General features: G+C 37.0%; 1 protein-coding gene across 1 annotated transcript in view; it reads right to left on the minus strand.

Moving 5' to 3' along the window:
* Window positions 1–13,066: 13,066 nt before the first annotated feature.
* Window positions 13,067–16,895, minus strand: part of LOC310911419 (uncharacterized protein) — a gene marked incomplete at both ends in the record, with an annotated part of 38,368 nt that continues 34,539 nt past the window's right edge. Inside the window, 2 exons of the mRNA XM_083864911.1 lie at window positions 13,067–13,087; window positions 15,533–15,630. Of these exons, the coding sequence (XP_083721037.1) occupies window positions 13,067–13,087; window positions 15,533–15,630 (119 nt within the window). The remainder of the gene's footprint in view (window positions 13,088–15,532; window positions 15,631–16,895) is intronic.

Raw genomic sequence — 16,895 nt, forward strand, 5'->3', positions numbered from 1 at the left:
TCTGTGACTCTCTGACTGTCAATATGGGATCAAACTGAGTTCCATCAGTTTTGCCTTCAATTTTTCAGAGTTAATGTCTTTGCAGGACTATTTTAAAACCTGTGCTTACAGCTCCCTTCTGAGCATTGATAACATATGTTTAAAAATGAGGATGAATTTGCCATGAAGAGCTACGATATTTTTCTTTAACAGCCAATAAATAATATTTTGTGTTGCTGAATGAGTGAGGCTGAACTAGTGCCTTAAGTTATTTGAGAACACAGGATTATTATGGCCTAATGTCTTTTCTCATTTCTGTCAGAATATCCATCATAGTTCTATTTTGAAACCAAAGATAAGGAGTAAGGAATATCTTCTGTCTCTAGGGCTTTGAGTTGCAATGAGAGCTACTCAAAGAAAGGAAGGGAAAAAAGAGAAGCAGGTTGATAGTGAGGTTTTTGTCTCTATATGTACAGAGGGCACACTAACAACAACATGAATAATAGTCAAAATGAATTTATTAAGAAGAATTCGTGTCCTCCTTTGTTTTCAGTGGAAATCTGTGTGTGCCTGGACTTCAAAGCCTTTTGCAGCTGGGTCACAATTCTTTCCTTAAGTCAGCTGAGGAAACTTGCTCCAGTTGTGTTTGCAGTGGGGAGAGGAGGGAGCAAATCTGAGGAGCTGCTGGTGGTTCTCAGCACCTTGTGGGCACATTTTGCCACTGAGGTTCCACTGGCTGTTGCCTGTGTCTGGTGACAACCTAAAAGAGTTTTCAGATATAATTCCTCTCTTTGTTATAAAATATTGGTAAACTCCAATCTTAACTCTTAATCCCTTCTTAAGCCCCAAACTAGACTTTTAGCTTTTTTCTGCTTATGTGAACAGTTTATAAAAGCGTGGAAATAGGAATTGAGGTACATTTAGTGATAATATAAATACAAAAGTAGGAAATGAGTAATTTTACCTATGTACCAGGCTTTACATTTTGAAATTTCAGATTGGCTGAAAAAAAAATTATTTTTCCTCATTTTGAAGATGGATTATGCAATTTCATTATATATAATGAAATATATATAAAATATAAATAATATATATATTTATTATATATTTTCATTTGTATATTTTGATATATATTCATTTTCATTATATATTTTGATCCAAGTCCATTCAAAGTTTTGGTGCTCTGAGCAGGCATATTTTCCTCACTAGAAATTTTTTAACTGATTGGAAAGATAAAATGTAAATATTTTCATTATCTTGGTGGTAATTTTATAAAATAATGATGGGATGCAGGAATATTAAATTAATTTTTCAAAAATCCAACAGTCAAACTAGGTCTGATTCTGTCTCTTTGAGTTATACATTATTTTACCTATAAAGTAGTAATTAAAAACTAAGTGCATTGTGCTCAATAAATGTCCGCTTGGATTTGTATTCCCTCGTAGTTACTTCCATCAAAGACAATAAACAATCATTTTATAATTTTTAATGGAAGTGTATTATTTAATAATGTTTTAGCTTTTGTCTTTGGTAACTCTTGCCGTAATTTTGTTAACACAAAGTAATCTCTGATTAGTTTGTATGGCATATTAAACAATGACAATATGCTTTTCAATAAAGAGACACTGAGGAATGGTTTCAAATCCCAGTGCCCACTAGACATCTTTCTAATTTGCAAATAATTTCAGGCTTTTATTTTGTTGTTACAGCCTAGAATTTAGTTACAAGCTCTTCGTTTCTGCAGATTTCAGTTCTGTGGGTTTTGAGTTCTTTATAGCTAACCATTTGAAATCAAAGGATTTTTTTCTTTTTTTTGTGAGTGTTCAGTGCCCTGTCAGTTCACTGCAGCTCTTGAGCTGGGACATGGGATAGTTCCTGTTCCCTGCATGTTTTCTCCTGAGGGAGCCTGAGGAGGAAATGTGGATGGTTTTTGGGTAGGTCAATGCATGCACTTGAATGTTTGCTTGATGTGATCCACCTTGGCTGAGGGACAAAGAGAGAATTCTGCAGATTCTTCCTGGGGCAAGAGAATGTGTAGCTGGAAATCCAGCAGACATAAAGTGGTGTTGGAAAGTTTGTGGAGGAACTACAGAGAGCTTTGTTCATATAAGGGCTGTAAGCTTGACCTCAAAATTAGCCAGAAAACTTTCTAAACCCCTGCCTAATTTGTTTTGCTGCTGTTTTAAGTCCTCCCCACTCAATTCTACTATTAATTTTGTACAAACTTTGATCAAGTAAGAGCTACTTCATCAGGGTGCTACAAATGTAACTTGAATAAAACCAAATGTATTGCAGGTGCCCTTTCTTAACCAGGAAAATTTAAAACTACTGACTACAAACCCAAGCATGAAATGATCCAAAATGAAACTCCATCTCATTGGCCTTTTCTCCTTCATCTAAATTTAGCCCTCAAGTACACAGATGCATTTTGCTGTGCCCTTGCACCCAAGGACAGGACATAGCCTAGAGCATCCAGGCAAAGCCCTCTCCAGCACTCAGGCAGTAACAGATTGCAGCACTGTACTCTCAGTAAAGTATTAAAATTGCAGACTAAGAACTAAGACTTCTTTACGTGGCACAAAACACCACACAAACATTGGAAGCACTTTGCAGTGTCGGGCTGCTGGCAGAAAACTTTTCTTTTTAAGCACAGGGACAATTTTTCCCCTGTCTATGGAATATTTATTAGTTTGCAGATTGCTAATTAACTGTGGTGCGTGTACAAGGGCATTTAGATTCATGCTATAACTTAGCTATTAAAATCTGTTTAAAATTTGCTTTCTAAAGTTTGTTGCAGCTGAACTATGTACTAAAGAGTGGCAGCCAGGCCTTGGAAACATTTGCCTTGATTTTGATTTGTCTGAGTTTTAGCTTGTCCTTGTAATGCTCCATTCCCTTAAACCAATCATGGACTTTGAAAGAGTTATGACTTTTGAGCAGTGTTCCACTTATCATGATGCACCACGTCCAGCTGAATCTTAAAAGTGTCCAATATTAGGGAATCCACCCTTTTCCTGGGTGGATTCCCTAATAGTATTCAAGCACCTGATTGCTTTCATTGTGAAAAGTTTTCCTTATATCTCTAATCAGAATCTCCCAGGATTAGTTTGTACCCATCACCTCCTGTCTTTTCCACAGACTCCTCATAAAAAGGGAGTGTCCATCTTCTTTATAAGGCACACTTTAAACACTTTTCACAGGTAAATGTTCTCCCTGTTTAGACTGTAATCCTAGAATAGTTCCTGCTATTTTATGTAAATATGCGTTAACTTTCTTTTCTAATCCAGGTAGTCTTTAATGTAATAGTTTCTAATTCAAATCCTGTCTACCCCCAGCTTTTTAAAAATGCTGCTGGAACTGGGAAAAAACTTTCCCAGTTGTTTTTTTTTTTTTCCTTTTATTCCCCCTCCCCCCCCCCCCCCCATCCCGACCTTGTGACCCAAAAATTCACCTTCAGCTTTGTTACCTTGAGAGATTAGACCTGCTTTTCCTCTGTTTGTTTTGAATTCTGGCTTTCCTCTGTTTATTTCGAATTCATTAATCTCTTATTCTAGTTATTTTTAAGGAAAGGCAAAGGAGTGTTATGGGATTACTTTACAAAATCTGTATATCCTTATAATATTGTTAATCCTTCTACTCTTATCTTGTTTAGATACCACTCTACTTATTCCATTTTTTAATTTTATAATGTCCTGAACCGTGCATAATTTAAATAGCTGTGTTTTTCCTTATTGGTCCTCCCAGCTACAGTCTAAAGCAATTTTGTTTAGCTCATTTCTTATGTCTATACTTGTATCTTTATTCTCAGGTGTTTCCAAGAAGAAGCAGCTGTAAAAACAGTTTTTGTTCTGTATGAAGAAATAGCGAATTGAACCAGATTTGAATTTCTTTTTGTGTGTGAATAGAACACACAAAACCACTTTTGGTCATTTTTTATCTCCTGGAGGAAATCTCTGCCTCTTCCCTTCATGAACCTCCAATCTTCTTCCGTAATTTGGTCTGGTAAAGTGATGGCAGGTCGTAGCTGTCAAGGGGAAAATGATTGCTTGGTTTATAAGGGCATAAGCTTTTAAAAGTGTTTTAATAGCAGGAGAAAGATTTTGAAATGGTCTCTGTATTAAAGGGCAAATGAACATATGAGGTTGATAGTGGCTTGTGGTATTAAACAGATAGGCTGCTTCATCTTGTGCACTTTGAAATTCTATTTCAATCCAGCAGACTTAGTTAAAATGTGAAATAAACAGGCTTGATAATCACAAAGGTTTGGATCTTCATTCTCTGAGACATCCATGTTAGTGACAAACCCTTTGTTGGCTCTCAGAGCCTTGACACAGAGCCGAGGAAGGCATGCAGCTTTTGAGCAGGGTAATCTGGGTTTGTGCACCCTTATGACAAATCTGTCGTCCACCTGACATGGGCTGTAACAGCACTGACAATCTAATAAATCAGTCATGGGTAATGCATGCTGAAAGCTGCTTCAGGGGAAAAATAAAGAAAGGGAAAAGGCAGGGACTTGAGAGCAAAGCAGGAGCAGGTTTCTTTCTTCCCATGGCTGTAAGGCAAACTGATTAAAAGTCTCTGTGTCCTCTTAGTAAACTCACTGTAAGTTATTCCCATCTTCCTGATGCAGTACAAATGGCAGCAAGTTGCATGTCTAGATGGAAATTATTTCTAAACAAAGGGAAAAGAAATCTAACCAGGTGGCAAAGAAATCATCTGGAAATTGGCTGGTTCCACCCCAAACACTGTCATGACAAAAGAATAACAATTAAAGAACAAAGTTTGGACAAAAGAATTTTGACAAAATTATGATCATCAGGATAAAATTTATTTCTGGTTCAGAGTGAGAGTTTTTCAAGCTAAGGATTTTGCTTGGTGTCACTTTTCAGTTTTAATAGAGAGGCTTCTCCAAGCCAGGTTAGCTGCAGAGTTTGGGAAGATGTGGAGTTACCTGTCAAATTGGAAAGTAATAACAGAACTGGATCTGACACAGAGAAAAGAGAGAAAGATATAATTCTTTGGACTCTGAAGAGGTCAACTAAGATGTCAATTTGGAACTGAGTTGCCTGGGACTCAGGCAGAGGCAAGAAAGAAAGGCAATTTGTGTCTTAGTTTAGGAGCAGAGACAGAACACCTACTCTTGGACATGGGAGTGGGCATGGAGAGAAGACAGGCACAGGCTGTGCTGCTGGAGCCAGACCATCTCTGCAGGAGGAGCTCCTGCACCTCTGCTGACAGTGCAGGGCCTGGAGCTTTTATGAAAGAACTGCACAGAGCATCTGTGTGTTCCTCTTGCTGGGAGAAACTGGCTAAAATCTCCCAAAGCTCAGCAGAAATAGATCGGCAGCACTATAGAGGACAGAGAAATGTCTGTGTCCTGAGAAGCAGAGACCTTCTTCCTGTCCAAACCTGCCCCTGAGCTCCTGTTCTCAAGCACAGTGACAACTTTCTCTGAATAATGATCATTAATTTTGCATGTGGCAGCTCCTACCTAGAGCTCCTGAGCATGAATTAGTTTGCCCAAGTATAAACAATAATCTTGGAGGTACATATTGTTATGCATATTTTGTACATTCTGGTAAGTCCTGCTCCTTCCCCAAATGATATTAATGTTAAAAAATTAATTGAGCATAAAGATGTAGTATAAGGTCCACAGAGCATATCATTAGCCACAGCTTTTGTAGTTAAATAATTAAAAAGGGAAACAATTCTATGCATAATTCCATGTTCCTTTATTTATGTATATGTAGTATTGCAAAGTCTTTCTCATTTGGGATGTGCTGTATGACTTGGCAGATCCTCTCAAATTGTCATCAGCTTGAAATGAGCCCCAAACTTTCCTCATGTCAATCCATCCCAGCTGTTGTGGCAGTGATCCATGGGGAACAGGGTTTTCTGGCAGGAGGGCTGAGCATTAAATAAATACATGTAGAGACCAGATCATGCTCCTCTCCCTATGGGTGGTCTCCCTCAGCCAGAATTAGTGCCTTCTGCTGTTGTACTTATTCATGGACAAATCAAGGAATGAGATCTGCAGGCACCCAAAAGTGGGACATTTCTGATGCAAAACTCTTTATTTTAAAAAGAGTGGAGATGTTGTGTCTATCTATGCCACAGGGAGAACATGCACTTCTTTAAACTCAAATGGCACTTCATAACATGAAAAAAAAAAACCCTTTTAAAATTAAACTGTACTGTTCCTTATGGAATGCTGAATAACATGGTTATTTTTCCATTAAAAGTTGTTTGTTTTTTTTTTTTTTTTTTGCTCCAAAGCAATTTCTACTTTGAGCTGAGGTTTTGAGCTGATGTACTCTGGTGATGCACATGTGCACACATCAGTGTGTACCCATCCCATCTTTTTGGCAAAAGTTAATAGTGGCCAAGTAGGCCCCCCAAAAAATAACTTCTTTATACGTTTTGCAGTCTCCTGCTTTCTAGGCAGGAAAAATGTAGGGGACACTTTTTGCCTTGAAAACAACACAAACCCTATGAAAATCCTAAAAGAATATAGGGAGTGACTTAATGTTTAAACATCCTCATGAAGGAATATTATAAGCCATGGATGAGTTAAAGCTGCCAATAACTGTGCTCTTAAAAAGTTTATATTAGGCAAAACCCCCTTCTGCCTAATGTTTCTGTTTGCTATTCCCATAAAAAGAGGTCATGATTTATTGTACCCTATTTATTCTGGGTTTAATCGGATTTTGAAACAAGTCTTCAGCAAACAAAGAATATTGGAAGTCATGATGACAATTAGAAGTTAGAACTAAGTAACTCATAACTTCAAGTAACTGTAGTGAACTGGTACAATTTTTTGGTAGAATTCAGTTACTGAGGCTTCTGCCTTTAGCTCCTTCCTGTATTTTTGGACACATAACAGAAGTAGTGTCTTATAAGGCAAGATTTAGAAAAATAAAACCATTTATTTATTTATTTATTCAAGAAAATGTCCTTACTGGGTAGCTTTCAATAAGGTGTAAAACATGTCTGAAATTCTAAAGAATATTTTTTCTCTTTTCCCATTGCTTGTTTAAAACATAATCAAGGAGTAAAGTAATTGTCACATCTAGGGAGTTTTTAGCAAAGTATACTGAGCAATCAAGGGAAACAAATCAGTTAAGTGCTGAAGTGATGGTGAGAAAAGGAAGTGTCAAATTCATCCTTCAGAAAGGAGTTACACTGACATGGCCTGTGAGCCACAGCAACTGCAGGTTACCCATAGTTTGGTACCAGATACTGGAGCTCCAGTGTTGCTATTTATTAGCAATTGTTTCTCTTTTCTGACCACACATGAACAATCCTCAGTGACCCAAAACCATTTTTGAATTGTCTAAAAAAAGATGGGGATGAAGGTTGTCTCAAACAGTCCCTTCTAGAAATAAAGTGAGAGGCTGCAGGGCATGGAAAGCTGTTTTAGATTTTCAAATCCAATCTTGGCAAGCAGTTTTGATCATTAGCATTGTCTCTGGTAGGCAGGGAGGCAAAGTAATAGAAATCTTTTTTATTGATTGGGACTGTACTTGAAGAAAGGTGTAATTGCCACCCTAAATTTAATCTTGTAGATACACATTGGGTGCCAATGTTCTCTTTTAGTGCTAATGTTTTCCTGGAACTGCTAAAAAACTTCATATTACCATTGCTGATTGTGGTCTAGATCAGTGTGTATTAGTAAAATACAGGAAGTCTGGTCCTTTGTCTGAGTGTTTGTAGGAAACTTTCAAAGAGTATTGAGCATAAATTGCTTTTTTAATCTTTTGCATTTGGTGTACTGTTTACACTGGAGCAGCTGGCAACGTAAAATGAAAATTCGAAAATAAAGAATAGAAAATCATCTATTGGAGAACAGAATACATAGATTTAAAAGCATTTTGCTATATTAGTTAAATGTGGGGGAAAAATGCTACTCTTAGAAGCAGAGTGAAAGGAAGGATGAGTGTTTCAGTGAATTATAGTAGCTACAGTTATTCCAAATTTTTTTAAAAAGACTTAATTTGAAGTATTCAAGCATGTCACAGTCAGGCTTTTTTTTCTTATAAATTGACAGCAAGAGTCGGATCAAATATCACACCTAGTTACAGTTACAGTCCCAAAGGTTCAACCAAAAAATCCTTGCTTGTGTCATTGTTCCCCTAAGCTTCTTCAGGAAGAATGAGGGAATATCCAAACTCCTATACTCCTCAATCAAGGCATCCAAGACTTCAGTCAATATTTGCACTGAAACCTCCAGTGAGACAAACAAAAGGAGAGGGGTGGATATCCAGGATATTTAGGATTTACCTTACTGAATTTGAGTTGTCCAAGGTGACAGTTTAGGACTCTTTTTTTTCCAATTGAACTTATATTTGTTGTTTTTATTCCCTTCTTCACACTCCTTTCTCCTCTCCCTCATTTTTCCACATCAGTACCTCTGCTTGTGATGACACACATGGCCAGTGGTAGGTGAGACAATGGAAGGTTTCTGTAAATCTGACTTTTGTAGATTAGGCTGCAATTTCTGAGCCCACCTAGATTTTCCAGAATTTCACCAACTGTATGATTAGAAGGATGGATTTCTAAAATGCTTCCAGGGATTTAGGCTGTTTTTCTATGTGATTTATATGTCCTTAGGATATCAGTGGTTGACTGACCCTGGTAAATCCTTTGTTTCCCCAGGTGTTGCATTGATACCTCCCCAAATAAATGCTGACACATTAAGAACTCAGAAAAAGAAAACATTTGGCTTTAGCAGTTACTCAGCAGAAAGACACTGAGTTTGTGTTAGTTAAACCTGATTGAGGTCTTTTCACTGATAGTCACTGAAATATCTCAGTAAAATCAAGATCTTATTTATTAATTTTTCTCTAGGCTGTGTGTAAACATACATGTCTATTAAAAAAATTCAAAGAAATGAGGGAATTCATCTGTGCCATCAAATTTTAATGGAAGCAGAATAACATGGCAGTAAATTTTTATTACAAAGTGGTCTGTACCATTGTAAAATCTTGTTGTCAGGAGCAGTGGTAACGGTGTCATTGCAGCCGCAGATCATAAATTTGAGTCTTGCCTTAGACAGATTGAAAATAAATGTTGGTTTATTGTCATAAGAGAAAGATTTTGGCTTTTCCCTTTATTCTGTGATTATATAAGAGTAAAAGAGAGCTAGAAATTTCTTCACACTGCATCTTCCCAAACGAAAAATGTGCTCGGTCAGGTTATCAATACCCAAATGATTGTCTTCATTGTCCTGCTGTTCTCTTTATCCTATTGGGAGCTGCAAAAAAGAAATGAGGATTCAGCTGCTTATGGGACAGCAGAAGAAACAGCCTCATGCTCAGGGTGTCATGTAAGAAATATTACATGCAAGTGCTCAAATGATTTATTGTAGTTGCTGTATTTTCTTTGGAATTTATCTAATTCTGGCAAAATCACTTTTTTTTTTTCCCCCCCCGCCCCCACTTTTGACTTAGCTAACCAAAGCTTTTATTAACCTGGAAATGAAGAACATGTGTTTGAAAGGGCTTAAGCAGTGGGATGATGAATGGAAGTGTTTCCCAAGCATGCAGGTAAAGTGCTATCAGGGAGCTGAGGCTGGTTTCTGCTCCATCGCCCCAACAGGAAAATAGCAATATTGCTGCAATGGTTCCGCTTAGGCTCTATTATTTGCGGTGGCGCTTGACAGTTATGGAGTTGGAATTCAATTTCTTTCATCTAAAGCAGGTGCACCTTAAAAAAAAAAAATCACTCTGCCACTTCTGTATAAGGCATGGAGATTGTTGGCTTCTCGCCTGAAAAGCATTTCAGGGCACTTATCCCATTTTCATACAGCAGAAGTTGTCCATGAATATCATCCCATTTTAAATACACCAGCGAATTTGCTTTATCCCAAAGCAAGATAATAGATGATATGAAAAGCTTTATTTTATGCTAGCATATACATTTAAGAACCTGCTCTGAAGGGCATTTTTATAGAAATCTCTATTACAGAGCACATAAAGAGGTTGATGTTATTTTATTATTCAGGACAAGAAGAAAGGTGTTTCTTAATCTTGATATATCTGTATTTGATATGACAGGTTAACCTTGATATTTGCATCATGTATCCAAATTTTTCTTCCCAGTTTGACTCTAAAATACCTTTCCTTGCTTTTGGATAGTGAGGTTTCCAGGCACTATTTGTGAATAGTACATGGCACATTTATTTTATATTAAAAGACTCCTACAAGTGCCTACTGGGATTTAGACAGGTTTAGTTAGAATAAGGATTTGAGAAAAAAAAAAGTGTGTAACATCTGGAAGAGTGATACAAATTTATTGAGGTAAAATAAAAATTTATGTTCATGTCTGTGTCATATTACACATTTCCATGTATGTATATACACATTTATACTGAAATATCTATCTGGATTTTAGAGGTGCATATTTTTATGTGTAAGTTTATATACATATATATAAATACATATATATGCACAAATAGTGTGACCAGCAGATGTGTGCAGCTCCATCCTACTTGTATTTGACTTTCCCTTTCTAATCTCATATTACTTCCATTTGCTTGTCCAATAATTTACAAAGAGACAAGCTGTATTTTCAGAAAACTCCACAGATGACTGACTTGTACATTGACTGATGCTGAATGCAGCTTGGATAACTTGAGCACCCTTGATTTGTGGTTTAATGTCTCTTAATGTATAAATGAACTAAGTAATAGTGATGTGAAGGTCACTAGCTGCAGCAAAGGATTGCCTTAATATGAGAAATAGTTTATTAAAGACACACCGTGTATTTTCAGGCTGTACTGAAATCAATAGTGTGTTTAATCTTTGGGAGGTGCTCACTGGGTCCATTCCTGGGGAAGAGATGGCCAGTTACTGTTCCATTCCGTGGTAAATTCCAGAGTTAGAAATAACTTCTGTAAGATTTACCTTTTTAAATTTGAATTAATTAAGTTTAATTCAATTAAAATTAAAATTAATTTAAAAAATAAATTTCGTTATTTAAAATTAAATTCATTAATTGCAGTTGTTTTCTGCAACAGGCTATACTTCTCAGTACCTTTCTGCCAGAATAAATATTCAAGAGACAGACAAGTTTGTCACATTAATATTTAAACTCTTACTGGGAAAATACACCATCACAATAGCTTGTAATGTAGTACTATGTTCCATTTATATCTAACCAGATAACATTGTTTACTTAAATTAATTCTGTTGGCTTAATTAACGCTATTACTTTAATCCATTTAGGAAGGCAAAAACAACAAGGAAAGCCTGATGGTATCAGTTAGGACAACAGATACAATATCAATTTCAACTTCCCCCAAAATTCCCTGCTGTACAAATGATGCAGTGATTGTCCCAATCTCTGTTGGGACTAATGCCAAAGTTTTAAACTGTGCTTCCATTGGAAACAAGGTTTGTTTAGCCTGTTTTGTTTGGGTCGCCCCTTGCAGCCCTGCACAAATGTGCTCTAATGGCAGGTTTGAATGTAAAAGTCAGCACGAGCATTTGTCTTCATGTCTGCCATGGAACTTGCTAAATTATCTGGATCTCTCAGAGTCAATACAAATTAAAAATACGCACAAGGTTTCTAAGAGAGTGATTGCTATTCTAGCAAGTTCATTAGCCTTCTGAGGAATGCTGTTGGCAGGCTTTGTTTAGCAGAAGTCCAAAACAAAGTAAACCAAAAATGTCACAAAATGAATTGCAAATCAATTGGCAATATAAATGTGAGAAATAGGATGTGGATGATGAATAATTTAGGGAAATGTATATTGGTCCTCCAGGAATCTTAACTGCACGAATGGGAACAATGATAAGATTACAGCAGAGAAAGGGGAAAAACTTGATTAAACAAATATGGGCCATCCAGCTTTCCCAAATACACTGGCAAAACCAGACTCCAGGCACTATTTACTTTGTGGGAGAAAAAAAAAAATAGAGTTCTTCAGTGAAGCCTTTTTTTTTTTTTTTTTTTTTTTTTTTTTTCCCCCAGCTCTCTGCTTCTATTCACATCAGAAAATTTGACTGGATTTGTGATATTTTCCGTATTTCCACAGTAAATAATTCTTGCCCTGCAGATGCTTGGTGCAAAGAAAAGGAAATAAAAGGACAGGGAGGATGAACTAGGTGATCTTTAAGGTCCCTTCCAACCTGAGTCCATTCTGCAAGTCCATGATTTTATTTCCTTACTGTTTTTAGTGTGTACTCCGAAAAAAAAAAAAAAAAGCTGAAACTGTATATTTCACTCTAATTCTATGATAATAAGTTGAAGACCAAAAATTAAGTTTGAAGGAGGAATTCAGTGTCCTAAACTGGATAAGAAGCAATTACCTTGCATTCTTTTCCCCAGTTAACTTCAGGTGCAGTCACCTAGAGCATCCTTTCAGCTGCTGCTGAAGGAGGGGAGGAGGCTGCTCCTCTCCAATTTAATCCAGGCTTTTTGAGAAATTTTACGTGTCACTGCTGCTGTATTGTTCCCATTATTCCAAGATTCATAACAGAAACAGAGCAGAGCCTGAGTTTTAACTCCCATAGCAAAATGCAGTGGCAAATCCAGCAGGGAGGAGAGAAGGTTGCAGATGACACAGGCAAGGCTGATGTGCTCAGAGCCTCTTCTTCACTCTTCACGGAAAGGTTAAATGTGACAAAAGGTTTGACATGATCAGAATTAGCAGGGGAACACGAATGCAAGGGAGAATAGGGAAGGAACTGAGTATTTAGATTCTGAAAAGTCAGATTTAAGGTCTGTTTACAAGGTTAAATGGCTGGGCAATAAACAGGGATTTGCATTTATGGCACACTATCAGCTGTGTACTAACTCCCCATATGGAACATCTCAGCAATTAAGAGGGTCTTTACATGAAGCAGCTTTTCCAGGTCAAGAGATCCTCAGAGTTATGTAAAGATGCAGTTTCTAAACCAGCAGTGATTTGCTTTGAGAACTCCCAAAGGGTATTAATAGTCCCAAGAAGCACAGTACATATCTTTAGATGAGAAAAAAAAAGAAGAAAAAACAAGGGAATGACAGCCAGAGATTCAGACTAAGTTGGTATCTGGGGAAATGCTAACATAAATTATTAAACAATCAATTTATAAGCTCCTCAAGCTTAGTGAGAGAAGAAGTCACTCTGCCCACAAAAAACAGATGTTTTTCACTTTAGGGAAACTTCTGATATGACTCAGACAGTCATGCCAGTAAGTATGATTCATAATAAATCAGTAAGGAGAGAGGCCACTTTGAGAAAACATTATCAAGGAATAATTTTATCAATACTCTGTAGGTCCTGATTTTTCTGTTATTTACCACTTTCCTTAATTTCTCAAGCAATGAGGTGTCACATTTTTGAACAATGTCACACTTGGAGGCAGTGCAAGCAGGCTTAGAATTAAAAATCTTTTGTGATAAATGGGTGAAACAGCTTGAAATCCATAAGACAAAATTAAGTAAAGACAATAAAGATGGTGCTTTTCAGAGGAAAAGTCAACTGTACCAATGCCAAATGGGAAATAAGTGATAAGGTGTAAGGGCTGTGGGAAAGACAGGACTTGTGCAGGGCTGTGGCAGAAAAATGTGAATTTCTTTCTTTAAATGTATTGATCAGAGACAGGAGCCACTTGGGGAGGCACAGCCACAGCACACCAGGAAGGACATGGGGAAACTGGAGTTCAGACAGAGAACAGGGTTTGCAATTTGAGTAGTTTGGCTCAGGGAAATAGGATAAAACCAGGGAGCAGAGACTCGAGTTTCCTTCAGATGAGTGAATGCTGTCACTGGCAGACCTGAGCTGACTTTTCCCTGCACCCACCAGGGCGGCACCAAGGAATATCAATTTTACTCACATCAGACTTTATTTTCAGTGTTAGGAAAGCCAAAACTGTGCTCTAATAATGTAGTTAAATACTTGAACAATTACTCTGATAAACTGTGAGGTTTCCATGACTTACAGGCTTGGAGAAGTTGATTAAAGCTTATACAGATTGTTCAGTTATACTCAATCCAGTGTGATAAATGAACTCTTGGGAGGCTTATCATCCCTGGTTCTTTACAGAAATGTGGGTGTGTTTACAGTTTACTATAATCCATGCTAGGAAGTTAGCTTTTCATTTCCATATCTCTCACAATTTTGGCTTTTTGGAGGAGTAGCTCATTTGCTTTCATATAACATAAGCCATGTAATTTGTATTAGACACCACAAAATCCATAATTTTAATTACTAACTGAATTTAGCTTTCAGCAAGACTCACAGATTGAAGGAAACCTGTTAAGCCCCTTTTATTCAGAATATTTCCTTCTTCACATCAAAGGAATATGTGTCCATATCAGAGCAGCCAATCAGGATTTCTGCAGAATAAGCCCTGAAACTGAAGAGGGCTTCAAACAGTCTTTAACACTGTGAGATGAATCATTGCCAGAGAGACACGTGTGTTTGTACGTGTCAATGGTGACTTGGCATTTTGGACATACATAATTTGCAAAGTCTTTTTCTACCTCTTTTTTTTCTGTCAGGACTGATTTAGAGTGTAACATTATTCATGTGGAAAAGAAAGCTGGATTTTTTTTTTCTATTATTTAAATTTTTTTCCTAAGTGTAATAGACTTCCACTTAAGTTGTGAAAAGACAAATATCATGCTTTGCACATTCACAATTAGAACAATTCTTTAAAGCAGTCCGGGTAATCTTGGTCTGATGGATCCAAAAGTTCAACTCTTGATGTAGGGAAGTCTCCTGAATGGAAACACCTGCAGAGAATAATTCCAGTTTCTCTTGTCATATCCTTGCCTTTGTTCAGACTTCTTCCATTAATTATTTGAGAAAATGTGCACCTCACTCTCCTAGGGTATGGTCAACCTGTTGAACAGATTTTTTTGTATATAGAAAATGACATCACTTACTCATCTTATCTACATCAGATGATTTCAGTATTGATGTAGGAGCTGTAGTTTAGTAGGAGAATGTAGTTGTTAAAAAAGTTTATACAGAAATTTAATTGAGATATTAAATTCTAATTATCATTAACAAAATGAAGTGACTAGCTGAATAGATTTCATGATTTCTCTTATGTTATGTAATTGAAATGAAAATACATTGATTTTTGCCCCTGGCCTTCCAGTACAGGTAAATGATGGGGCAGCCTCCTGTTTTGAGAGCTGGAGATTGGGCCAGCCAGGACATTGGCCAGGAATGGTGCTTGTGGTATGGGCAATGACTGTGACTGAAAAAAACCCGAACTGTTTTGTCTTAGTGGTGATCCAGGGCATGAACTGGACTCGAAGACCTACACTGGGTGATGGTCAGGTCAGGCCCTGCTGCCAGATGTTCTATAGCCTTGAAAACCATTCTGGTAGTCAGACATGTTTTATTGAGGGTAAGGCAGAAAAAAGGGAAAATAAACTCTCTAGACCTTGAATATAGGCCTATCCTGCAGTCATTAAACTTCCTTTCAAATATAATATAACCTTATTTATATCTTCCATAAGGTTAACAAGGCTTTATCCATTTACTTGTAAACTATTTCAGTAAAATCTGGTTATTTTTGTTGTTACCACAAGGATCAGTGGGTTTGGGCCTTACCTTCTTCTCACGTGCTGAATCAGCACAGCCACTTCTGCAAACACAGACATTTGGTCTGATGGATCTGTTTTCAAACTGACAGTTTTGCTCACAAAGTGGGCAAATGAGAGATAAAGTTCTTTAGAAATGCACTTATTCTAAGTTTTGTAATCAGGATGTGAATATTTAGAAATATTGAAAATTAGAAATGGTTTGTCATAGGCTTCTCCTGCCTCTGTTTTTCTTATGTTTACAATTTTTAGTTTTTCCCTTTTTTTCCCAATGTTGGGGGAAGGATAAGACCGACAAAGTAGTGACCTTGGCTCAGCTGGAAATGGATCAGTTCAAGGCCAAATGTTGAAAGCCAGGATACATTCTGGGCATTGATGGTTGGGCAAGATTTGTGCCAAAATTGATTTTCTTTTGTTCCAATTAAAATAAATACCAGCTGTTAAAAGAGCTGACCTCCAGCTGAGATGAAAGAATATGTTAAATATGTACTCCCAAAGGTGATGCTATCACAATAAATAAATAAATAGGAGAATTGGTGAGCCTCACACTTTACACCTCTGGAAACCAAATAAGAACATGTGGTTTCATGGTCATAGAGAATCAGTAATGAACTACTTATCCCAAAGAAAAAAAATCAGAGAAATGTTTCATGTACAGTTCCACTGCTTTTATAAAGGCCCATCAATTTGAAGATATCCTGTTAATAAAAGAATCACTGCTCTATTATTTTTAAGAGAGAAAGGAGCAATTAGTCAAATTTCAGCTGGTGTTTCATCCTCATTAGCAGCTTCCATTGTTATGACATTGTTTTGGCATAGAGGAAAAAGAACAGCCAATTCAGAGGGCACCAATTCAAGAAGAACACACATGTCACAGTATTTTAATTAGATCTCATGAGCTAAACCTTCCATAAATATTGCCAGAATATTGTATCCTAGTTACAGGCACTCAAACTAAATGCCTTAAAAACTGGTCAGATGTGACTCAACAAGTGTTTTTTTACATTTTCTTGTGTGGCAGAAGAGTGTAGGAAGCTGCCAACCATGCACCATTAAGACAGAGCTGAAAATAAAGTAGACACAAGTCTGTGACCAATCTCCTTCATGATGGAGCAGGATGTTCCATCAGATTTGACTGAATTTGCTGCATTCCCATGAGAATTTTTCTTTTCCTACAGAAAATCAACTTTAAAAAAATTAAAAAATTAAAAGGATGAGGGATCGAAATCATTTCAGTTTGTTGCACTTAGGTTCTGATTCTAACCCAGATTTAAGTTTGTGCAAAGTCTTTGTGTTGAGATCTGAAGTCTCAGAGATAGACCAGGGCAAACTTCTTTAGGAAACATGTTGTGGAAACCTAATCCATCCAAAAG

The sequence above is a fragment of the Zosterops lateralis genome (assembly GCF_965231275.1).
Source record: "Zosterops lateralis genome assembly, chromosome: 7".
In the NCBI taxonomy this organism is placed as follows: domain Eukaryota; kingdom Metazoa; phylum Chordata; class Aves; order Passeriformes; family Zosteropidae; genus Zosterops; species Zosterops lateralis.